Source organism: Aedes albopictus, chromosome 3, assembly GCF_035046485.1.
Source record: "Aedes albopictus strain Foshan chromosome 3, AalbF5, whole genome shotgun sequence".
NCBI classification, from domain to species: domain Eukaryota; kingdom Metazoa; phylum Arthropoda; class Insecta; order Diptera; family Culicidae; genus Aedes; species Aedes albopictus.
Window position 1 is genome coordinate 61,338,028 of NC_085138.1, and position 25,000 is coordinate 61,363,027.

At 41.9% G+C, this 25,000-nt stretch overlaps 1 protein-coding gene and 1 long non-coding RNA gene across 3 annotated transcripts; one reads left to right on the forward strand and one right to left on the reverse strand.

Annotated features, from left to right (window-relative positions):
- The first annotated feature begins 2,615 nt into the window (after nucleotides 1-2,615).
- Nucleotides 2,616-23,482, forward strand: LOC134291344 (titin-like). 2 transcript variants are annotated; one of them, XM_062858976.1, is made up of 5 exons: nucleotides 2,616-3,219; nucleotides 11,457-12,696; nucleotides 12,758-14,115; nucleotides 14,239-15,634; nucleotides 21,562-23,482. In XM_062858976.1, the coding sequence occupies exons 1-5, from the start codon at nucleotides 3,171-3,173 to the stop codon at nucleotides 21,569-21,571; spliced, it is 4,053 nt and encodes a 1,350-aa protein (XP_062714960.1). In that variant the 5' UTR covers nucleotides 2,616-3,170; the 3' UTR covers nucleotides 21,572-23,482. The 2 variants fall into 2 exon arrangements, with proteins under 2 accessions (XP_062714960.1, XP_062714961.1); XM_062858977.1 differs by lacking the exon at nucleotides 21,562-23,482 and having other exon boundaries at nucleotides 14,239-15,638.
- LOC134291345 (uncharacterized) lies at nucleotides 18,784-20,473 on the reverse strand. The gene is made up of 2 exons (XR_009999039.1): nucleotides 18,994-20,473; nucleotides 18,784-18,933 (listed from the first exon to the last, which is right to left on the reverse strand). It is a non-coding gene; the product is annotated as an uncharacterized LOC134291345 (long non-coding RNA).
- Nucleotides 23,483-25,000: the final 1,518 nt, after the last annotated feature.

A 25,000-nucleotide genomic window follows, 5' to 3' on the forward strand; every position in this document is an offset into this window, starting at 1 on the left:
CTTTTCCATGCTCGAAAACAATGTCTTGTCATTGGACATGTGATCGGACGCCCCACTGTCCAAAAACCATCGCGTCTCAGACACTTCACTCGTCGCGGCCACCTCTTGGTGGGTCTCAGCAGCAACAAATGATACCGTTCTTGCTCCCACATTCGCCTTTTGGATGTCACTTTTCTTCGCTGACTTTGGCACACTGTTTTTTTTCTCGCTGAATTTCGGACACTGGGCGCGTTTGTGCCCAAACTCCCCGCAGCCGAAGCACTTCAGTTTGCCTTTGGATTTCCCGATAAAAGCAGAACTCTCCGCCGCTTCGCCTTCCAGCCGCTGTCCTCTCCGTTTGGCCTCAACATCGAGATACTTCCGGCGCACCAGATCCATCGTCAACCTTTCCGAAATAGCCTCCATCGCCGTGGTGACGGCGTCAAACGATTCCGGCATCGTTAACATCAGATGGCAAATTACGTCCTCTTCGTCCATTCGTGCTCCGGCTCCCTTTATCTCTCGCACCAGCTGATCAAATCGCAAGAAATGATCCTGTAGCTTGTCACCTTCGTTGTACCGCATCGAGAGCAGCTGCCGCTTCAGCAGAAATCTGTTTGTTATGCTTTTCCGCTCGAAGATATCGTGCAGACCGTCCCAGATCTGTTTCGGCGACACCTTGTCCTTGACGTACTCAAGGTGACTGTCCGCAACCGACTGTATCAGCACAGACCGACATTTGTTGTCTTGTCTCACTCGCGCCGCTCTCCGTATCTCATCCGCCGCTTTCACCTCTGCCGTCGCCGTTGTGGGAGTGTTCCAAAAATCTTCTTCTTCCGCGCTTCTCTCCACGCAATGCAGCACTTCTAGTTGCTGGAGGTAAGCCCGCATGCGGAAACTCCAATTATTGAAACCGACTCCATCGAACGGTTTGATGCGGAAACTTCTCGTTTCCTCCTCCATCACGCACGACACGAAGTTTTCTTTTCGCGAACTATTCCCGGAGAACGAAAACCGCCGAAAAACCGACGAAAAACTCAATCACGCAAAACTGGACACATAACCTATTGAATTCTTTCAATCGCAGAGTAAAACGCAAACACGAGTGGTTTCGAATAGAACAACAACAGAATGAATATTTATTTTGACGTTTCTTCTCTCATAGTGAATCAATTGGATTTGGGTAATAAGATAATGTTACACACTCAATAATAAGTCTATCTTATGAAATTTGTCATAGCAAGCACGATAAATTTTCATAAGGTATTCTTATGACATCCATAAGAATTAGTTATAGCAAATTTTCATAAGGTATTTCGATGAATTTCGCTAGTTTTTTTCGCTGAGTGTATGGGAAAAAATGTCACTTTTCCTTGAGGAATATAGAGATAAGTGACATTTCAACACACGAACACTAGCGCAAATTTTTCCTCACACAAAAGTGCACGCCGATTGAAAGGCTATTCAGATTGCATATGCAAATATTACCCAATCGAATTGGGTAAAACGGGTAAATAATGATAAAACTAACGTCCGGGGTAAGAGTGCAAATATTTTCCTCGCAGTTTCACAACTACATCTACAAAAAAGGCACGCATACATTTGAACGTGATTACCACTATATGAACGGAATAATTGAACGGAATATTTTTCCGTAAGGAAAAGTGACAGCTCCATTTGATTTGCCCGGCAGGCGTTACGAGCGTTACACAATTTTCATTTCTTTCCAGCTGCGGACCGCTCAAGAAATTTTAACAGCGAAATAATTTCTTGACCGTTCCTTGGCCTATCTTTTTCCACAGTATACTTATGAGGTGCGTACTACCCCTTACTCTTACAGAAATTTTGTAAACAACAAGGCTAAGAAACGTCAAAATCCCATACAAAATCAAAACAATGCAGTACCCTATAGGGGAATTCAGGTATTTTGGACAGACCGTTACGCGTATATATTTTGTATATTTACGGCAAATCAAATATAAGTGTCCAAAATATAGGGTGATTCAGGTAATTTGGACAGACCGTTACGCGTATCTATTTTGGACACTTCCATTTGATTTTGCTGTAAATGTCCAAAATATATACGCGTAATGGTTAGTCCATAATACCTGAATTCCCCTATACGCGTAACGATCTGTCCAAATTACCTGAATCACACTATGAATACTTGGGAACAGGAAACTTTAGCTTCAGGTGGGCAGCTCGCCAAAAGTTGAAACCGATGAGGATTGTCTAAAGCGTTACCAAACAAAATGCTTCACAGTTTGCTTCACACCAACCTGTAACGGCACATTTCATGGCGCCGTTCGTCAAGAAAATTTCTACTTCTAGCGGCATCGATCAAGATTCGCAAATCAGACGTCCATCTTGGATGGCGGCTTGCCGAAAGTGTTGGCAGATTTATTTGCTGAAAATCTGGTACGCTTGGTGGGAATAGTTTGATAAACTTCGGATGTTTCTTCAAGTTATTCATCCGATTTCTTCAGTAACCATATGCTGAATGGTTTTTCTATGTGTAATTTGAGGGTACCACTTCAGTTTTGTGCAGTTTTTGTACCGCAAATTAAACCCATAATTTTATCTACCTCCACTGGCGGGTAACGCTTCCACTGATTTTGAACTGTCACCTGCCGGACAGTTGATAACTCTTGGCAACGCTGGCTCGCGTGCATTGAAAAAGTACAGCGACTCGATCGGGCTCGGCGAAACAAAATTTAGTCGTGTTTTTCGCTTAATTTTCCACAAAAACCGGTGAAAATCCGTAGAATCGGTCGGTGCGCGTGTGATAGCGGTGAAAAGTGCCCAATAAAAGTGGAATTCGTCAGTGAAAAGTGAGCGGAAAAGTTTTCGCGTTCGCCTCTTGGACGACGAAGAAGAGGAGCTGCTGCTGCTGCCTGGACATCTTTCTCTTGGTTGGGATTTGCTGCTGCTGAGCGGTGGTGTGTTAAGTTTACGCGAAGTGGTAGTAGTGGTGGTGGTGGAAGGAATCGGTGACGGAGGAGAAGGCGGCAGAATCAACGCACTCTTGTGTGTTACGGACAACGGGCGTCGAAAGTGGAAAAGGGACGAACCGGCCACCGGGAGTGAGTGAGATAGCCACGCGGCGGCGGCTTTACAACAACGCGAAGAGAAGAGCCAACAGGGGAACGAGCATAAAGAGTGTTGTATCGGAGCGTTGAAGCGGAGGAAAAATGGATGCGGAATCAAATCTGGCGGAGGTCGCCGTCGCCTCCAACAATGGTAAGTACCGGGAGGAGCGGTTATCGCTGATTTCGACGCTTGAGAGAGTGTTATTCGGGTTGGGTTTTGGTTCCGGCCCTACGAGATTGTCTTTTGATGGGTCGTGTTCCGTGATTCCGAAAGTGTGGGTGAAGTGGGGTCAACAGGTAACACTTTTTCAGTGAACACCTTTTTCCAGTAACTGTTGGTATTCTTGTTCTTCAGCAATAACAGCTTCTCTGCAAAAAATCTTGACATCGACACAGAGATGTGTGTGAATTTTGCTTTTCTTTCTCATCTCGTAGCACTAGGGGTGTTCGTTATTTTTGGTTTAGCATAATCAGTCGAATACTAGGACAAATAAAAATAATCTAAAAATTCAATTTAAAAGTAGTAAGACCATGCTGAGTGTGACGGGTTCGATACCCGGTCGGTCCAAGAACTTTTCGATATTACTTGATTTCCTTGGGCATTGAGTTCTTCGTGCAGGCCACACGATAGACATGCAAAATTGTCATTGAAGGAGCTCTCAATTAATAACTGTAATAGTGCTCATAGAAGTCCCAGTTGGAACGTCACGCCAAGAAGAAGAAGAAGGTGCTGTTGTTGGCATAGATAAGATTCCAAAAGGTATTTAACATCAAGATCCTCATGGGCGACTTCAACACGAAGGTTGGTTCCGACAACTCAGACTATGAGCACGTCATGAGACGCCATGGTCTCTTAGAAATGAGCGAGAACTATGAGCTATTTGCAGAGTTTTGATATGGTGATTGTAGGATCACCGGCATCACTCTTTTCCGATCAATCAGTGCACAAAGTGACATGGGTTTCCCGTGATGGCGTAACGGAAAATTAAATAGACCACATCTGCATCAGTCGAAAATGGAGACTGAACCTTCTACGAAACAAACGTAGCGCCGGCATTGCGTCCAACCATCATCTCCTAAACGGCGAGATACGGTTGCGCACTACGAGGAACTATCAACAGGAGGAAAAAAACTGGCGCCGGTTCAACATACGCCGACTGGAAAAGGTTCATTGTCGAGGAGCTGGAAAACCGTGATGCGGATATTCCGGAAGGAATCAAGAACGTCTTCATCGCCACCGGCGAAAATAATTTGGGTGAGTAGAGAAAGCAGTAGATCACAGATGACACCTGGAGGAAGATAGAGTAGTGACGGAACCTCAAAGCCGCGGTAGAGCGAGCGAAAACACGAGGAGCCAAAGCCGTAGCCCGTCAGCGCTATTCGGCTCTCGAGAAGGATATGAAGTGCGACAAAAGAGCGTGGACAGACTCCTTAGCCGACGAAGGCGAAAAACCTGCAAATATCGGCGACATTCGTCTCCTCTACAATCAGGCCAAACATGTCTAAAGGTCCAATCTGCAGAAGAGAGGCTCTCTTTGGTTTCTCTCTCTTTCGTTAATATCTCAGCTATTTATTTGTATTTTGATTGCCTCCTTGATTTGAACGATGCTAAAAACAATCGTCTTGTGATTTGTACTGCAAAAATAGTTGAAAAGTGTACCATTATATTGCAATAATTGAAAGAGAAAGTAAACAAAGAGAGCCTCTCAAATGCAGATAGGACCTATTGAAATGTTTGGCCTGCAATGTCTAACGTCGCCACGATGCCCGTGAAAGACACGTCTGGACAGCTATTGATCGACTCGGCTGACCAGTTGAAACGCTTGTTCGAGCCTTTTGTACACCTTTTTCAAGGGCCGGCTACGCCACAAACACCTCAGCATGATCTACCAAGGGTTCGACGCATTATCCGTGTCAACACCGAAGCTCCATCATTGCAAGGGATAGAAATAGCCATCCGTAGCATGCCGTCGAAAGCCCCGGGAGTCGATCGCATATCAGCCGAGTTGCTTAAAGCTGACCCCGTAGTATCCGCACAACTACTGCATCGATTATTCTGCAACATATGGGAAACCGCGACATTTCCGATCGACTAGATGCAAGGCGTCTTAGTAAAGATACCCAAAAAGGTTGACCTGATTGATCGTTCCCAAAGTCATCTGCAAAGTGATCCTTAACCGGATACAGGAGAAGATTGACGCAACTCTCCGACGGCTGCAAGCAGGATTTCGTGGCGGACGATTCTGTATGGACCATATTGTCACGCTCCGTATCATTCTAGAGCAAATCAATTAATTCCAAGAGTCTCTCTACCTGGTGTTCAATGATTACGACCGTCTGAATCACGGAAACATGTGGGAAGCCCTCAGCCACAAGGGTCTCCCTGAGAAAATCATCGGCCTCATTGAAGCACAGTACAAGGCATTTTCGTGCAGAGTACTGCACAACGGTGTTTTGCCTGATCCCATTCGGGTCGTTGCTGGAGTAAGACAAGGATGTATACTAACACCGCTACTGTTCCTCATCGTAATCGACGAGTTCCTGGTTGGTGCGATTGACCGTGAACCAAATCGTGGATTGCTGTGGCAACCAATTACCATGGAGCACCTAAATGACTTCGAACTGGCTGATGACGTTGCTCTCCTAGCTCAACGGCGCTCTGATATGCAGAGCAAGCTCGATAATCTTGCCAATCGCTCCTCAGCGGCAGGTCTTACCATCAACGTCAACAAGACCAAATCGTTGGATGTAAACACGGTCAACCCTCTTCCAGCTTTACGGTAGCTGGGCAATCAGTGGAGAATGTTGAAAGCTTCCAATATCTTGGTAGCCAAATGGCGGCCGCTGGCGTCACCAAGATCGACATAGGTGCACGGATCAAGAAAGGGAGGGCTGCTTTTGCGAGTTTAGGAAATGTATGAAAAAAACAGTCAGATCGGTCGACGAACCAAAATCCGAATTTTCAACTCGAACGTGAAATCTGTGCTGTTGTACACCAGTGAAACCTGGTGTGTATCGGTGGAAAACACTTAACGGCTGCAGGATCAATAGATGCCTGGGGTATATAATTCGTGCATGGTGGGCTCAATATTGAATCTCTAACGTGGAGCTCTATCGTCTTTGTCATCAAAAGTCGATAGCGACAGAAATTCGGGAGTAAAATTGGAGGTGAGTCGGTCACAGACTACGCAGGGGAGGAAACGAAATTTGCAAGCAAGCCCAGCCAGACATCACAGCAAAGGCTCATGGCGGCGCAAATCAATAAAGAAATAAGGAAATTCGACAGAAATTTGGCTAATCTGGCCTTCTGTTAGAGGATATTATCGAAAAAAGTGTTGGCAACATGAATACCATCAAAACTTCCAGTAGATATACCTACAGCTTCTTTCACCGTTTCGATTAATCTCGTTTCGTGTTTTTATTTACGGCACTCCGTCCTGACGGGAGCCCGTGTTTGTGTACGTTTGATGCTATTGCACACCGTTCTTCTGGTTTGGCTAGTAACATTTTGGATCGAACCGGGGGCTGAATGGATTGTGTTTGTATTTTCGAAAACTCAGCATTAATAATTCAATAATGAATAATAGCGCGATAACTATTCGTAGTTCCGGAGCTACATTGATTCATTGAAGATATGAAAGTTTTTAAACTACGCAATGGCATACTAATAGCAACATTAATATTTAAATTCTAGAACAATTAAGAACGGGTCCGATAGAACTTGTTTACAGTTTACTAAATATTAACCTCCTTATAACTAATTTAAACTATTCTGGCCTAAATTTAGACCAATAGTAGAAAAGTATGTTCAGACAAGACAATCAATAATCATAGGTATGTATCAGTCGTGGGAAGGATAAAGTCAAACCAACTAATATTAATCAGTCATCTTTTGCAGCCGCGAGAGATCATCCTTCCTCTGTCGGTAGTAATATTAATAACTGCGCGAATTCACAATCTTGTCCCTCTCCCATACATAGTTCACAATAAACTGAATGATGTATTACTTACAATTGTACATATTGCTCTTTACTGGCATTTTACCAGATTTGCTGGTATTTCTGAAACATACTGTAAAAACTTCCGGAGAAATTCGCAAAAAGGTCGTAAACTGACAAAATAAGTTTTTATAAGAGTGGAAAGATGCTAGATTTCCTACTAAATACTCACAAACTTTCCTTGATATCACTTTTTTAACTATTGAAAATCACGGGTTGAGTGGAAGGTGTAATTCCATTCTATGTCGCACGAAACAAAACAAGAATTACGCCTTCCACTCCTTGTGTTTTGTTTACGAAAGTAAAAGGCGAAACTGAAATCACAACGTAAACACGGCGATAGTGAAAGGCGAATCAGAAATTTAAACATAAACACGGCGAAACTGAAATCAAAACATATAAACACGGCGAAATCCTGACAAAATCAAAAACAAGGCGAATAGTAAAAGGCGATTCTGAAATTGATATCGATTCAAGGCGCATAGTATTGGGCGTATTTAGCATTATCGGGCATCGATTCGGGCGTAATAAAATAAATGCAATTTTTAGTGCATAAATTAACAAATTCGTACTGTTTTATAAGAAAATCAAGAAAATGTGTCAGAATTGTGTCATTTAAGCTTGTTCATGTTGAATTACTCTGAATTACTCCTAAATAAAGACCGGTCCAGAAAGTATGGACGCAGTTAGAAATTACTGCCATTTCAAAACTATTGATGACTAGTTCTTTTTGAAAGTTACATACTGTTGGTCAACCTGTTTTCTCAGCACTTGTATAGCGGTTTTTGCGATTCCAACAGTGTGTTTCAAAATACATGAACTATCAGCGGAACATCATTGAAAAAATGTGCACAAACGTAGTACAGAGTTTGAAGGGTCACTTAGGAAATGATCAAAATATGGTGGGAGTAAGTGACAAAATCGTGCAAGCAACAATCAGCAACCACGGTGGGGATAACACGTTTAAACATAGGCAAAAATTTGGTAAAATATAAAGATCCTGCTAACCCTCGTTTCACGCAGAATAATTTCGCCAAGTAGAACTAAAAAACCTAATAAATAGAATCAATTCCGTTATTGTACATTGAATCAATTCACCTATTTGTTTACTTCAATGCTGCATATTTTTTGAAACTACAAACTTTTGAGTAGACCAAAAAATTGCTTCTAGAGTTTAATTTCAAATGCATATAATTGTTGTTTGGATAATTTGATTTTGTAGAATCAAAAATAATAATCAGCTGAAATACAATCACTGTCATTTTTGTTTACAAGTCTTACAAAAAAAAAAACATTGTGAAATTACGACGAACGAAGTGAACTTGATTATAAACCTTCTTTAAATGAATTTGCTGCATAAAAATATGTTTTTCATTACTTGTTTGGTAAGATTATGAGGTTTGTTTTGATTATCGATGTATATCCAATATATTTCATTACATTTTAGCACACCAGAACGTAAGAAGAAAAGTGTATGGCGGAACTGACCTGATTCGATCAATATCCCATATTGATAAATGATGCCGGTAATTTCCAATCAAATACTTACCATGCTTAATAATTAATGTTTTGTTTCCTTATAGTACCTACATTCACAATAGTGACGAGCGAATTCGGAAGAATTGCATTTGCACATAACGCATTTGGCTGCAGCGTTTTCAAAAATGTACTTTATGCTAAATTCCCCATTATGATGTTGCAAATGTAAAATCATAATAAACATCCTACGAAAAAAATACTCTTTTGTTTTTTGTTGACAATCATTAAAATAAAAAATAAACCGAAAATTCAACAAATACAAATTTTAGTTTCAATACGATTGCTTCAGTTACATCAATACATTGCATTTGTTGGTTTGATAAATTATATTTTTAGATTCAACAAAATTTATCATTTGTTGTTGACAGTTGTCAATTTTAAGCGATTTTAGAAATAACAAATACATTTTTTGAAACAAATTAGCGTAATTATTGATTCAAAAAAAGTTACCGGTAAGCCCTGAGTCAACAATAAAATTTGTTGAATCTATACATAATACTTTTGCCTTTACAATATATTTTTCTGCGTGATTGGATAAACAAATAATGAAGGTGTTTGAGCACAAGAAAAAACCATCTAACTAACACAGAGTGGGGTATAACCAAAAAAGTTAACATTTCAAATTCCAATGTTCATCGTAGCAAAGAACGTTTGAATTTTCGATCCTATTGTAAGCAGAAACAGCCAAAACGAAGTCCTAAACAAGAACCATCGATTAGGCCCAGACAATTGAAGACTAGGTGCGTCCATACTTTCTGGGGCAGTCTTTAGGAATTAAAATTGTATCAGCAAAATTCGGTTGTTGTTTTCGCAATTCTGTCACCACTACTAACAGAAAGCGCAAACATCAAGCTTTCTGTTAATGGTCGTGAGATACGTGGGTGGATTCCAGAAGGCCCTAAGTCGACAGAAACGTGTTTGTTTACGCAATGTTGATACGGCCTTTTCAATTGTTGGTCTTGAGTTACGTCCTATTCGCGAATTACTCCGGACTTGTAATTAGAAGGTACGAAATGTTGCTAATTCACAAATTGAGATGTAATTTGTGAAAAAATCGCGTTCTGGTGGGATTCGAACCCACGACTCCGTATTCGCTAGACCGGCGCTTTAACCAACTAAGCCACAGAACAGGTAATGATTCTGCGGAATAGAAAGCCAAACTGGCTTCGAAGCCACACCGTGAACACTCATTTCTTCACAAAACTCATCTCTCTTTCGGCTTGGATGCCAATCCACAACGCACTCACGTTTGTGCCCACTAACTACAAGTGAGAGCGAATTGTTTTTATGAAGCCGAGACTTACACTCGCACTCTGCATACCTAGCCAACAAGCAGTTCGTTTTGATCCCGGATTATATCTAGGGATTACCTCAAGAATTCTTCTTGCGACTCAAGAGTTTTCTAAAATAATGTCTCCATGGATTTATGTTTTTTTTAGTAGGGATGTCCTGCTAAGAATGAGTTGAGAAGATGTAATAAAATTGTGCTAAAAATAACTAATAGCTAATTACATTCCTATACAAATTTGACACCGAAAATTCTCATAAAATTGCAAAAGTGGCCGTACAACACTAAACTGAGTAGAAGGCTTGCTCAATTCAGGACTTTCAATACAAAATATGATTAATATTAAATAATAAGACTGTGGAGAAGGTTCAGCAGTCATCAATTATGCCTATATGTATCATTACTGCCGTGGATCGCATATCAGTCCCATCTTTGCTGGATTTCCTATGCAAATGGGACAAATATCGAAGGGCGTCCTTCTTGCCCCCGGGGTCCCCTACACAAGTTTATTTAAAGGCTGTCGTTTTAGGTAATTAGGCATGAGAATCTCGTCGACATTGAACATTTAACTGGGTGAAAATTTGCGTTTTTCCATCACCTCTGGCAGCGCATCAAAGTACCCATTTGCTGCTACTCGATTATAGGCTTGAGCACGTGCCGCTGATGTGGCCTCTGGACATCGTAAGGCCAGCTCCGGATGACGTTTCCGGAATCCATAGAGTCAGTCGTGTCCTGCTAGTTCAGATTCCTTGTCTAATGGATGCGATATACCATTCCTTTCTGCAACTTTTAATGCTAAGTTTCGGGTCTCTCTTGGCGTAACACCGAAGAGAATTGTTTCGATTTGAAGAATGTGATCTACTAGTTCTCGCTTCAGCTGGTTCGTGAAAACAATGCTGTAACGGCCCAGACTGCGTTCCTGCTCATTTTGTCCATTTTTCACGGAAAGAAAGTGCCGCTTTAACGTGTTCTTTAAAATTTCATGCTCGGCAGCGACTCTCTTCAAAGGTGTTCCGCTATGGCCGCAGACATGTTCTCTTTGGTCCAGCTTTTATGGCCGGAAACTCCTTTATAGTTGTGAACCATCTTACCACGATTTACCATAAATCGGCACCAACATTTCAAAAGGGCGTAACTGCATTTATAACCAATGCCTTCTCACAAAGCTGTGGAGCGTATCCCATCCCTCTCGAGCAATCCACTAGCACAAATAGAAAGATAAAATCCTCCTCTTTCGTTTAATGGATGTGAGTTGCGTGAGATGAATGAAATACGACCCACAGCTCTGTGAGAAGGCATAGGTTGCAAAAGCAGTTACGCCCTTTTGAAATGTTGGTGCCGAAATAATGTTTACGTTTTAGACAGCCCATAGATGCAAATTTTAAGGTTAGATTTTCTCCAAGGTTGGCGATCTTGTCCCTACCAAAGGTGGCGATCTTATCGCGAGCATGGAATCTAACAATAATCTATTATACAATATCAAAACTCACACATTTAGACTATTTTTCTAAGAGAGAACACCTCACACATAAAACAAACTTTCGTTTCATCTCTCTCGAACAGGTTCAACCTCCGGTGAACCACAGGATCCCACCGTTCTGAAGGAGAAGCTGGCGGACGAGTTGAATTCGGCCGCTTCCCTCAAAGGAGGCGGGGATGGACCAGCACTGGATGTTCCGCTGGAGAAGGACGACCTCCTAGAGCGGTTGGACAAAATCGATACCGATTCCACCGAATCAGTGACCAAACCTTCCGCTGACGGTACCGCTGCATCCACGAACGATGGCGACTCGGAGAACGATGACCTCATCCAGAGGTTGGAAGCCATGGAGAAGGGCGAGGAAGAATCCCCTACCCAGGAGAAAAAGGACGAAGTTGCTGCAGCTGCTACTCCTGTCACCGCAACCGCTGAAACTAACCATCAGAATGGTTTGGAGAAAGAGAACGAGGCGGAGCTTCTGCAGGAAGATGATACAACCGATAAAAAGGAGGAAAAGATGGAAGTCGATGGCAGCGAGGACAAGAAAGAGGAAGTTTCTTCGTCCGAGCCAACGTCCAATGGTGCTCCGAGTCTTGAAGCCACCGAATCACCTACCAGCTCGGCAAAACGTCGCCATTCACAGGATGAGGAAACTACTGAACCATCCACAAAGAAGGCGCATGTCGATGAGGAAGTAGATTCAGCTGAAAAGGTGGAAGCTAGCGATGTAAAATCAGAAGAGAAGACAGTGGAAGCGGAGGTTGCGGAAACATCTAAGGTTAACGAAGCTGACAAAGAAACAGTTGAAAAGTTGGAGGAAGCTGCAAAGAGTGAAGAAGCTCCTGTAGCCGAATCAACTGTGGCCGAAGAAGAGACGAAGGCAAAGAAAGCTGAACAGGACACCTCGGACAACGCTGCTTCATCCGTAGATCTGGCTAAAGAAGATGAGAAAACCGTTGAAGAAGCTCCAAAAGCGGAGGAAAACGTGAAGGAGACTGAAGAACCTATGGAAACAAGTGAAGTTGCGGAGCAACCAGCAAAACAAGAAAATGCTGTGGTCGCTGAGAAAAAAGAAGATGAAGTTGATTCGACTCCTGTAGCCGAATCTTCCGACGCGATTACCGAGCCAGAAAAACAAGCGGAAACTGAAACAAAGGACGATTCGGAACCAGTTGGTGAGGATAAAAAACAGGTCGAAGAAGAAGCAAAACCCCAGGAACCAGTTGAAGATGTAGCGGAGGAAAAACCATCAGAGGAAACTAAGGTCGAAGAACCAGACACTGTGGTTGCAGAAAAGCTACCAGAAAAGGTTGAAGACGTAAAGTAAGTTCAACTTAGTCTAACATATAGATTACTTTGCTAACAATTTTCATTTTATTCACAGAGAAACGGAAGCCGCCGTTAAATCAACCGAAGAACCAAGCACGTCGGAATCAGTTGAGGAAGCTCCCAAACAATCGGAAGAAAAGAAAGAAGAAGCAGAATCTCTACCAGAGCAGACGGTAAAGGAAGCTGAATCCGAGTCTGAGGCACTTCCCGATACGGAACCAAACACCGAGTCATCCCAGGAGGAACAACCGACAAGTTCTTCGCCTGCCGTTGTAGAAGAAAAACCCGACGAAGCCATCAGCTCTTCCTCCGAGCAGAAAGAAGAACAAGCGCTTCCTTCTTCCACTGAAGTTGATTCTGCTGTTTCTGCTGCTGCCGAGCAGCCAGCTGAGAAGCCAAGCGAGGCTGAGACTGTTACTAGCTCAGACGAGAAGCCCTCAACTGAGCCGAGCGTAGTGCAGGAGGTTGATTCAACACCGGAAGTTGCTGCTACTGCTGCTGACGCTTCCGAACCTGCTAAAGATGAGGAACCCATGGAAGTTGATAGTGAACCCGTCGTGGAGGAATCGTCCAAGGTCGATGCTGCGGAGCCACCTTGCACTAAAAAAGAAGCTTATCAATGCACTGATGAAACTGCAGAGCAAACTCCAGAAGCTAAACCGCAAGAACCAACAACTGCCGAGGCACCTTCCGAGTCGACTTCTGAGCCAGTTCCGGTAAAAGAACCCGCCCAGAAAGAAGCCGATCAGGAAGATGAAAAGATGGAAGTCGACTCTGCAGCTCCGAGCCAGAGTAAACCTGATCCGGATGTCACCGAAAGCATGAACACCACCAGCGAAGAGATGATTGAATCCCTGGCGAAGGATGACACTGCCACGGTCGCGGACAGCCAGAGCGAAACCGCAGCCACTGTTTCCGAGCACAACAAAAATCTGGATGCCGGAGAAGCTTCCACCGATGAGTCCAAGGTGGATGCTTCCAAAACCCTAGACGACAGTATCGAATGTTCCTTGCCAACTTCCAGTTCGGATAAAATGGCCGATCGGTTAAAGCAGCGGCTGGATCTCATTTCCAACGGAAGCAGTACCCCGAATGCGGCCGTCAGCTCCAGCAATGTTTACAATTCCACTCCCATTCAGAAACAGTTCGAAATCAGCTCGGAGAACGTCAGCAAAATCTCCCACTCGGACAGCCATCAGGCAGACGAGGAGCACAGTGCGATCACAGTGGGTGATCAATCGCTTACCGACGAAAAGGAGGCTGCAGTGGCTTCCACTTCGGGACTTTCGAAACCTCCGGCGGAAGCAGTGAAACAACAGGTGACCGATACGAGTGACGACACAAGCATCACCGTTAAGGAAAGTAGCAGCAGTGTCAAAACGACGGAATCGTCTGAGGTAGACTCCTGCACAGGTGAGACTAAATTGGGTTTTGAAACACGATAATCGAAGAACCTTTTCTCAAATCATTAGTTTACGTGTAAAAAACATAGATACGCTCTCATTAACATGTAACAATTCAAATACATTTTTTCAGCATCTTCTGCTCTCAACACGGCCGATGAGATCAACTTGTATGCTGCCAATGCTCGAAAGTTCAACGGTATTTCTTCAACTTCCGGTTCCGAATTAGAGGACAAATCCACCGTCACTCCAACAAATGTTTCCACAACAGACACACCTTCCACGGTAGTCAACAAGTTGGATCTCGTCCCTGCCCTCACCTCGGAAGAGACCACCTACGAGGTCAGTGTATGGTTCGATGGAACCGAACTGCAATTCCTGTCCATTGAAAAGATGGAAAACAAAGCGGCAGCAGCAAGCGCGTCGGCGGGATCCACCCAAGACCTCACCGGAATTGATTCCTCCAAACAGTCCTCCAATGGCAGCGTCGGTAGTTTGGGACCTTTCTCGCTTCCTCCTGCACGCCCCACAGCCGATTCGGCCCTGTCGCATTCCACCGCCACCGAAACATCTTCCGGAACCAGTCAACTGAAGGCCTCACTACCTAAAATGAAACACACTGTCCGGGGCGCAAAGGCATTGGCCACTCTCATGATCGAAGAGTTCACCAAGATCCAGAAAGCGCTTAGTAAGGATGACGATGTTTCCGATACCGAACCTGCGACACCGATGAAGACGCCCAAGGGACGACCGCCATCCAAGAAAGCCACCACAGCTACGCCTGCTTCGGCACGAGGTCAGAAGCGATCACGCACCGATTCGGAAACCACAGAGGAGGAACCATCAAAGTCGAAACAACCGGCCAAACAGGCAAAGAAAGGAGCAAAGGCAGAACCCGAAGCACCTGAAACTACCGAACCCGCCGCCAAGAAGGAAGATGAACAGTGCTGTCTTGCTCGGTGGTCCGATCGGAAGTACTATGCTGGAAAGGTTGCCGGCTTCAAGGGCGATAACAAGTACATGATCGTGTTCGAAGACGGTGCTTCCAAGGCGCTCGCCAAGGATGTTATTGTGTTTGGCGAAAAGGACACCTTGCCAATCATGGGTCATTCGGTCCATGCTCTGACCGGTGGAGATACCTACGAACCGGGCATAGTGGAGGAAATCAAACGGAACGATTCGAACGAAGTGGTGTACAGCGTAAAGATCGACACCGGTGTCGTCGAGGTGACGGCCTCCGACATGTATCTGACCGAGGAACAAGCCAAGCACATCAACAAGGCATGCAAAGCGGCCGAGGCAGCAACCGACGAGAACGCCTCGATGCAGTCGCCTCAGACGAGCGGCAGGCGGGGCGGCGCCAACACACCGATTATGCAAACTCCGGAAGAAGCAGCGGCGACCAGCGCCGAAAAAGGTTCCCGATCGTCGCGCAGACGGGGTGCGGACAAACCGCAAACGCCGGTCACGCCGGAGGCTGGTTACTCGGGCGGTGTTGCCGGCAAAAAGACGGGACGTCGGGGTCGAAGGTAAGTCGTCGTTGCTGGACGGAACAGGGTTTGTGTTGGTGTGCATACTTGGTGGAGGGGTTTAGAGGATTATTTTGAAATTTTGTACTATTAGGTAATCAATGCTGCACGGTGGAGTTAAAATTTAATTGATTTAATCAGAAAATTCCTTATTCACCTTTTCCTTTGCGTAATATCGGATTCTCGTAATACCTAGGTGACAACATTTCAAGCGTCATAGGCTAGCGACATTTTTTCTTTTACTTTCGCTGCCGTTGCTTGCGTTAAACAAAATGTCGGAAGTGGGGCGCTGTATTGTACACCTGGTACTCTATACAGAGCGCCACTTTCGACATTGTGTTGACGGAAGGCAAAGGCAGCGGAAGTAAAAGAAAATTTGTCGCTTATTCGGTTTTACTGAAAACAAAATAGGGTATATGGATCCTTCCTTGGCCTAATTTGCAAACCGCCTTGACAATTTTGACCATAACTCATGAATTAATAGCACTAGAAATAATATGTTGACCCTATTACGCACTCTAGGCAATGCATGTTTCACCAATTGGAAGTAAACTAACGTAAATATTCAAGAATTTACTTAACTAAGTTGAAAAGATTCGATGTGATGGTATGCAACGTTGGTCTATGGTACATAAATTGGCCTATTAGTGGATACAACGTTGGCCTATTGCTTTCCATGCACTAGAACCACTTATTATCTCATTTTTTCAATATTTCTGCTGAGGTATTATCTCTGTTTGTTCACCAATCATACTTTCAAATTACATTTTCGGAGCCAAATTTTCAAAAAACTATAAATAAATCACTTAAACTAAAGTTCTTTCTTTTTTAGTAACGAAAACAATGCAACCCGATTATTGTGTTATATTTTTACAGTCACCGCACACAAAATCTATCTTTCTGTTCGTTCTTTCTGGTTCTTACGCAAGCAATGTTGTTGGCGTCACTTTATCGGTGTTTTTGACGTCACTTTACTGATGGGCCAAGATTTGGGTACATAGTGAAAAAAATGTCCCCAATATTCGGCCCACATGTAATTTGTAAAATAGTTATTATTCGTTAAAAACAAACATACAAATTCAAAATAGCATCTTTGACCGTCGCATCAAATGTTCAGTTATTGAAAAGGCAATTCGAAATATTCCAGAATCATGCCATTTATGATCATGTGTATAGACTACCCACTAAGCCGAAGAATCATGGTGTCTACTAAAGCTAAACAAAGTGACATTTTCATACAATTTTAATACTCCAAAGTGCTAAAATTGAAACGAAATGTTACAGGTGTTTGGCGCAAAGCTTTTCCGATATCCAGTTCGGCGTGTTTGTTTGAGTTTTTGGTTAACGTTAAGATAGGCCGAACAAGGGGACTATGCCAACGAAGCATCCCGATACCCTACATATTGGATCTCACACAGAAAAGCAGAATTATTATTATTTTATTTATTTAAAATGCCACAAGATGGGTTAAGGAACAGAGTTGGGTTCTTTGGGGTATCCAGATTATTTCATAATCGGAATCTTCGTCCAAAAAATAGTCGAAATCCAAATGGGGAATAGAGTGCATACTGGTTCCAACTTGGAAGGAACTTCCAAGCAACTTCCAAGGAAGATTTCAGAGGATATTTTGGGGTGGTAAGGACTGTTCAGACGGACGAAGCGAAGAATTAAGGAGACTGTCAACACCCCATAGGTCCATGAAGCATGGTGGTGTAAGGAAGGATGTTCTAGGACACCCAAGAACTTTCGCGAGTAAAGGCTTCACGAGCGTAATCGATTGATTGTTGTTCTGCAAAGAAATCAATTTCAAACACGTAGAACCTCCAAGAACTTCCGCAAGTAAAGGCCTGAAGATCTACAAACAGCCAATGGTTTCTTGCTACATTTCTGATACGTTGTAACATCCTACGGATCTATGGAGTTTTGTTCTGTGACAAACTAATTTCCAAAGATGTTCAAGGTCCCCTAAAAACTTTCGTGAATAAAGGCCTTAAGATCTACAAGCGCATTCAATGGATTGTTATTACATTACAACTGATACTGTGCAACATCTTACAGGTTCATTAAGCATTGTGCTGAAAAGAATTCATTTCCAAAGATATGCTAGGTCTTCCATGAACTTCCACGAGTTAAGGCCTTAAGATCTACAGGCGTAATCATTGGATTGTTCTTACATGATTGATATGGTGCAACATTCTTCAGGTCCATGGAACTTGGTTCTGTAGATAACTACTTTCCGAAGATGATCTGGGTCCTACAAAAACTGCCACGAGTAAAGGCCTTAAAATCTACAAGCGTAATCAATAGTTTGTTGTTACATTACTAATACGTTGTAACATCCTACAGGTCCATTGAGCATTGTGCTGAAGAGGATTCATTTCCAAAGACCAAAGGCCATTTATAGACACTATAAGTATATTCCAGGTCAACCAAACTACGTTGGAGTTCAGAACTTCAGGTCTACACTCGTAACAGTAGCCATTTCTGTTATACTGAGCAACGTTGCATAATCAACTGGAGCTACTGGACCAATCTGAAGACTACAAGATATTATAAACCTTTGGAACATTCAGGGTCGTCCAAACTGTCCTATAATGAAGTCATTCAAATCTACAAGAACAACTTAATGTGTTTTCGCCATAATCTGCTGGAATTCGTGATGCTCTTGAAATCTAAAATGTCATTTTGACACAATAGGGATATTTCAGATTAGCCAAACTACTTTAGAGTTCAGAATTTCAGGTCTACACTCGTAAAAGCAGCCATATCGGATATACTGAGTAACGTTGCATAAACGATCGGGGCTACTGGACCAACCTAAAGTCTACTACACGCAGAAAAAAATATTGTAAAGTCTAAAGAATTCCGCATAGAATCAACAAATACTATTGTAGACTCAGGGCTTACCAGCAATATTTTTTATTTCAACAAATGCGTTCATTCATTCCAAAAACTAATTTTGTTGTTTCTAAAAATGCATGAAAAGGACATCTATCAAAGACAAATAGGAAATATTGTTGAAACTAAAAATGACTTTTTTCGAATCAACAAAAATCATATATTGATGTGAATAGTGTAGGAATTTTGAAACAAAAATATTTTGTTGTTGAATTTGGGATTTATTATTGCTTTATTTATTGAAACGCATAAAAATTGTCATGTTTACGATTTATTTTCTTTATATTCGCTAATATGTAACACGTAATTATGAAGGCTATGACATCCGTTCCAACAAACTTGACGAGGAACCAGTTTATTCCGATCTTTACCATTTCGATTTATTCTGGATTGGAAGCAACCTAGATAAAAAAAAATAAAGTTGAGATTTTGTACATTCCCATCAGATGTTCACGAATTACCTGCTGCTTCAGTCATGATGATAAAATTGATTCGTTCCACCCAGGATAGCAGAGATGTAGTTTTACCAGCTTTGATTGATGCCTAAATGTTTTGCTAAAATATTCATTTATGTAAATTATACATTTTTAGAAAAGCATGATAAACTTACCCTAAAAAGTTCTGATATTTTGATAAAAGTCTCACTTTAAATCACAAGATCTAAAAGAGTAAACTCCCAGAAGCTCCGAACTTGCATTGTAGACAAATTGATGACAGTTGTAGTTAAACTATTCAACATTGTTGAATCTATTAAAACTGCTTTATTGAAACAACAAATTTAATCAGTTGATATTCGATCGGAGATGCGATGTTTTATTCTATTCGAAATTTTATTGTTTCAACAATAAAGCTGCATTGAAGCAAAAATATGGGTGGGTTAATTCAAAGTACACTAAAAAGGTTGATTCAAAACATCGGATTTTTAAGTTCTACTAAGCAATATTTTTCTGCGTGTAGATATTATTATATACCTTTGGGACATATAGGGTCAGTAACAGTAGTTATTCTTACAATGAATTGTGACATTACAGATCAAACTATTATCTGTAATCCCCCTTGATATTTCACTAGTCATTCCAACCAAGATACTTTTGAGATATTCCAAACCATCAATTAAACTACTCCGGAGACCATAGCTTCATGCCTACACTTGTGATAACACAGCGAAACAAAACATAACTATTGGTGAGTCTCAAGAGCAAACTTTTGTGTCTGACGGATTTTGGGACGCTGAATCCAAATCCCGACTCAGATTTGCTCCAGCACTGGTTAAAATACAGTATTTATAGGGTAAAATATACGATTTGGGGCTTTTTTAACTGCAAGCCATTTAGAATGGAGATATTCTATTACGTTACGATTATGCTAGTAGATACAGGCCTTTACTTACGGAAGTCCTTGGATGGTCTAGAGCACGTTTACAGAACCATGCGCCAAGGACCTGTACTGCCGTGAATCGCATATTTGTCCCATTTGCATAGGAAAACCAGCAAAGATGGGACTGATATGCGATTCACGGCAGTGTAGGATATTACACCGCGTCAGTAATGTAACAATAACCCATTGATTTTGCTTATAGATCTTGAGGCCTTTACTAGCGGAAGTTCTTAGATGCACTAGATCTTCTTTGAAAATAACTATGTTACACCGTATCAGTAATAAAACAAAAATCCATCGATTACGCTTGTGGATATTAAACTCTTTGCTCGTGGATATTCTTAGATGACCTAGAACATCTTTGGAATGTAGTTTTCTATAGAACCTTGCTCCATGTATCTGTAGGATGTTGCACCGCATCAGTTATATAGCAACAGATAATTGATTACGCTCGTAGATTTTCAGGCCTGTATTCGTGGAAGTTCTGGAGGTCCTAGAACATCTTTGAAAACTACGTCTCAACAGAACTATGCTCTAAGGACCTGTAGGATGTTGCACCGCATCAGTGATGTAATAACAATCCATCGATCACGCTTGTAGATCTTAAGGCGCTTACTCGCAAAAGTGCTTGGATAAGTTCTTCACAGAGCCATACTCCAGGAACCACCTTTAGGAAAACCCCCATTTAACCCCTCCTAACTCTTCATGTATTATCCCCCTTCCCCCTACCAAACCGACCACTCCCCACCCCACCGATCTCCACACATCCCTTTTTAACCCTACATACCTCTTACATCATCATACCCCCTCCTACCACTCTTCATCCACCTTGCAACCCTTCCCCATAAATCCCCTTTCAACCTCTTAGTAAGAGTTCCCTTCTGGACGCTTAGTGCGAGAAAGTTGAAACACCTGTGTTAATTCGCGAATCCGTGTAAAAAACCGTGTTGATTAAAGAATCCGTGTAAAAAAGTCTTAAAGACCCTAGGGTATTTGTTTACATAATAGGGTATCAAGCCACTTGGGCAGTGGCTTCTACTTTGAGCACTTTTTGCTACAACTCAGTTAATTTTGAACCAATAGGCATACTTTCTGGAACGCGGTGAGATAGGTATAGTATCTAGCTGTGCACAAGTCCATTGGTTCGAAATTAACTGAGTTATAGCGGAAAAGTGCCAAAAATAGAAACCACTGCCCAAGTGGCTCGATACCCTGTGAAAATTAGTAATTGATATCAAATTAGTCATGAGACATTAGACGTGGTGCAAGAATTGACGCTATTGTTATTGGACGATGCTAAGTTAGACGGGAATTAGATGAAAACCCATAAACCCTGAGTCTTGACAATATTTTGCAGCCGAAGCTATTGTCAAGTCTGTACCAGCACCCTTATCCCACATCGAAATTCCTTTTTCCTATCCTATGGCATTTGTGTGATCAACAAAGACTATTCAGCCATTACCTTTCTTATCATCGGCTTTGGACTTGCGCTCTCATTGCCCCAACAAATGATGCATAATGAAAATGATTAATGGATCATTCGGGGAAAAGTGGCACAACCGTAAACATTGTATATTTTTACGAATTTTGTATAAAGTTTCACAGCCTCCGGTTTCTCTGGATGAACTAATATATTTTCTGTATATTTCTAGGCTTTCGTAAACCCATTTCGACGCAAATCCTGCGTTTTAGAAACCAGAACAAGTAGTTGACAACTGCTAAAAATACTACTACAATATGCAGATATAATTAGTAACAACAAACAACAACAGTACACTTTATAGTCAATAGGGCAAAAATAACTTTTAGCTATATTCCAATCATAATCAGAGAGCCGAGAGGTGAAGAAAAAGAGAATCTGTTGACAAACAAACAAGAATCGATGATGTTTTAAAACACAACCCGCCAGAGAGTCACCGCAACTAATCGAATATCTAGTATTATCGAATCAACGTATAATCCCAAAATGAGAGCATTCAAAATTCTAGTAATGGAAAGTATATCTATCCACGGTAGCCGAAGCATTCAAGTAAAAAAAAAATCCAAAAGAAATGCACGTTGCGAATATCCGGACATTCTATGTGACCGCGCGCGTAAGGCTTCACCTTTATGTCGAAAGTTTTGTGTTCTCTGTAGCAAACTCACCTCCACTCCATGCATTTTCTTTGACTGCATTTACAGTGACAGTGGCACTGGTTAGAAAAGCGCGTAATGAATTTGGTCGAAATTTTTGGCATTCCTTCAAATCAACAAATTATCACTGCATTACCAACATCTAGGAAACCCCCGACTTATCGAGATAGTTTCTTGCTAACTATGTTTTTTATCGGATAGAGTTTAGTTTTATTCAAATTATGAATAGTTTCTTTCGGGCTGCTAGGAAGAGAGAAATGTGCTCGTATTTATCTACGGCGGACAGCGCAAACTACTACCGTCTGTGCTAAATGTGTACCATGTGTAGCGCTAGGTGTGACGACAGGTAAAAGAGAGTATTAGATTTTAGAAATCTAGATTTTTTGTAAGAACAAAACAGTGCTTACTACATCTAACAGTCTGTGTTTTTAAGAATAAACAGAACAATGCGCAAACGGTTGGGTTGTACGAATTTTAAAACCATTTTCATTTCTTCCCCCAATAATGCCAACGTATACATTTTTTGGACGCTTGTGGTGATTGTGCTGTACAAATGTTAGGAAGATCTGGTAAACTCCAAAATTGTCGCACAATTGTCTATGTGTGCATCGGTCGGACTGCGTCGAACATACTTTAACACCAACATGAATCGTCGATTTCAGTGATTTCGGGTAAAGGTTGTCGAAGTTTAGTAACAGTTTACAAATGTCGGCAAAGCCTTACTGATCTCCCAATAATCGAAGATTTATTCCTGGTGTGTCCCCTTTGTCAAAACAGCAAATTCAACACAATCTCTCTATCGTAAGATGCAATTAAATCGTGTAATAGCATTTAAGAGAATAAACATAAACCAATTAAGTCACTCGTTTAGGCAGAAGATCAACAGGAGAAAAGTGACCGCACAGATCCACTCCAACGCCGAATTGTAATTACGCTAAACAGAGGGTTTATGTCAGAAAACTACGAATCCGCTATAAATGTTCTCAAACCGGTGTGTGTTCTATAGCGACAATTGATTGTACCGAAATACTGGCTGGCACCGTAACAACCTAATCGTATTATTGTTCTCTAAAAAAAGTACACTTAGAAAGAAAACAATTGGCACTATCTCTCTATAGAAACATGCTAAAATGTGTCGTCTGGGTTGATCTATTTTGACGACCGCTCGGTATTTTAGGAAATGATAAGGAAGAAATGGAACAAAAATCTCATTCAGCTGGTAGCACCAGTATCAAACACACACAAACCTATATAGAAGGGGAATACAAGAAACAAAAGAAAAACAGAATATTCAGTAACAGACAACCTGCAGACAAGATGGTAATATGTGCTCGAATGTAGCACCATCAGAAGAAAGGGAATAAACCTATACTGGAAATAGTAATTTTAAAAATTGAAGGATACAAAAATAAAATCGTAATTATTCTTAACAAATCACAACCTGAAGCGTCTTTTTGTTAGTAGTGTTTGTTTTGTTTTGCATGCCCCTCCTACCAATAAAAATCATCGAGAGAAAAGTCCAAATCCCTTTCAAGTTCGAGGAAAAATGCTAGTAGAGACAGAGGATGCGCATCCAAAAGGAAAAGAGAATATAAGCGGAAACACATTCTGTGACAGCAGCACATTTTGTTTGGGAATGCCAAATCTGTTTGACCACTTTCGTTTGTTTGTTTGTTCGTTCTGGGATAATTAGAGACCGCCGTTCGTTGGCAAGACAAATCTCGTCAAAGATTGTACAAAATTTTGATTCTCTTGCAATGTTCTGGAAACTTATTCTCTTTTCCTAAAACCCTTTGCTCTACTACAACAACGTACTTTTTCCTCTGTCTGGTGTTGAGTTTGTTTCGCCTTGGTGATTGGTTTGCACTTGGGAAATGGATTGGGGTCGTTCATAAACCCCGTAGTCTTTTTGGGGAGAGGGGGCTTCTTCTGGATGGATGACAGAGAGGAACTAATCGCTCGCGAATGCAGATCCAGAACGCTGATGTCCTTGTGGAGCTTCTGAAGAAAGCTTTTCAAAACTTCTGAAATAAGCATTCACATGCTTCTGAGTTAATCATTCCTAATCTTCGGAGAACAGCTTTTTCGTGTTTCTGAAAGCTTTTTCAAAGATCTGGCAAAGGTTTTCCCAAGCTTCTGGATGAAGCTTTCCACAACTTCTGAGACAATTTCTAAGCAAACTCTCAGGCTTCAAAGGGCAGCCTTTCCAAGCTTCTGAGCAATTCATCCGCAAGCAGAAGCTTCGAAAATAAGTTCGTTCAGACTTCTATCAGAAGATTTTACAAAGGTTTGAAACAAGCTTTTCCAGGCTTTCGAAAGAAGCTTTCGTAAGCTTCTGTGGAAATCTTCTAGTTTCTGAAGGGACTTGCTTCTAAGAGAAGATGTTTCATAGTTCCGGGAGGATTTTTACAGGTTTTTGAGAGATTTTTTAAGGGCTATTCCCATTACACCGGGCAGAGACCGTTCCGGGCCCTGGCCGTGCCCCGGTCAGCGATTTCTTACATGGGATTGCTATGGCGTGTTTCACATCACACCGTGCCGGGGCTCGGTCGGGCCCCGGCCGGGCTAATGAGAAGCACGCCATAGATATCGTTAGAAAGAAATCGATGACCGGGGCCCGGCCTGGTAAAGTGAGAAGACCACTTTAAGCTTCAAAAATAAGTTTTTTTTTTGCTTTTGAGAGAAGCTTTTTTGGGCTTCTTAGAGAATCTTGTCTAAGCTTCTGAGAGAAGCTTTTCCTAGCTTCTGAGAGCATTTCTAAGCATTTCTAAGCTTTTTCCTAGTTTCTGGGTAGCTTTTCTAAGCTTCTAAGAGAAGCTTTTTTAAGTTTCTGAGAGAAGCTTTTCTAAGCTTCTGAGAGAATCTTAAGGTTCTGAGAGAAGCTTTTCTAGGCTTCTGAGAGAAGCTTTCCTAAGCTTCTGAGAGAAGCTTTCCTGAGCTTCTGAGTGAGGCTTTTTT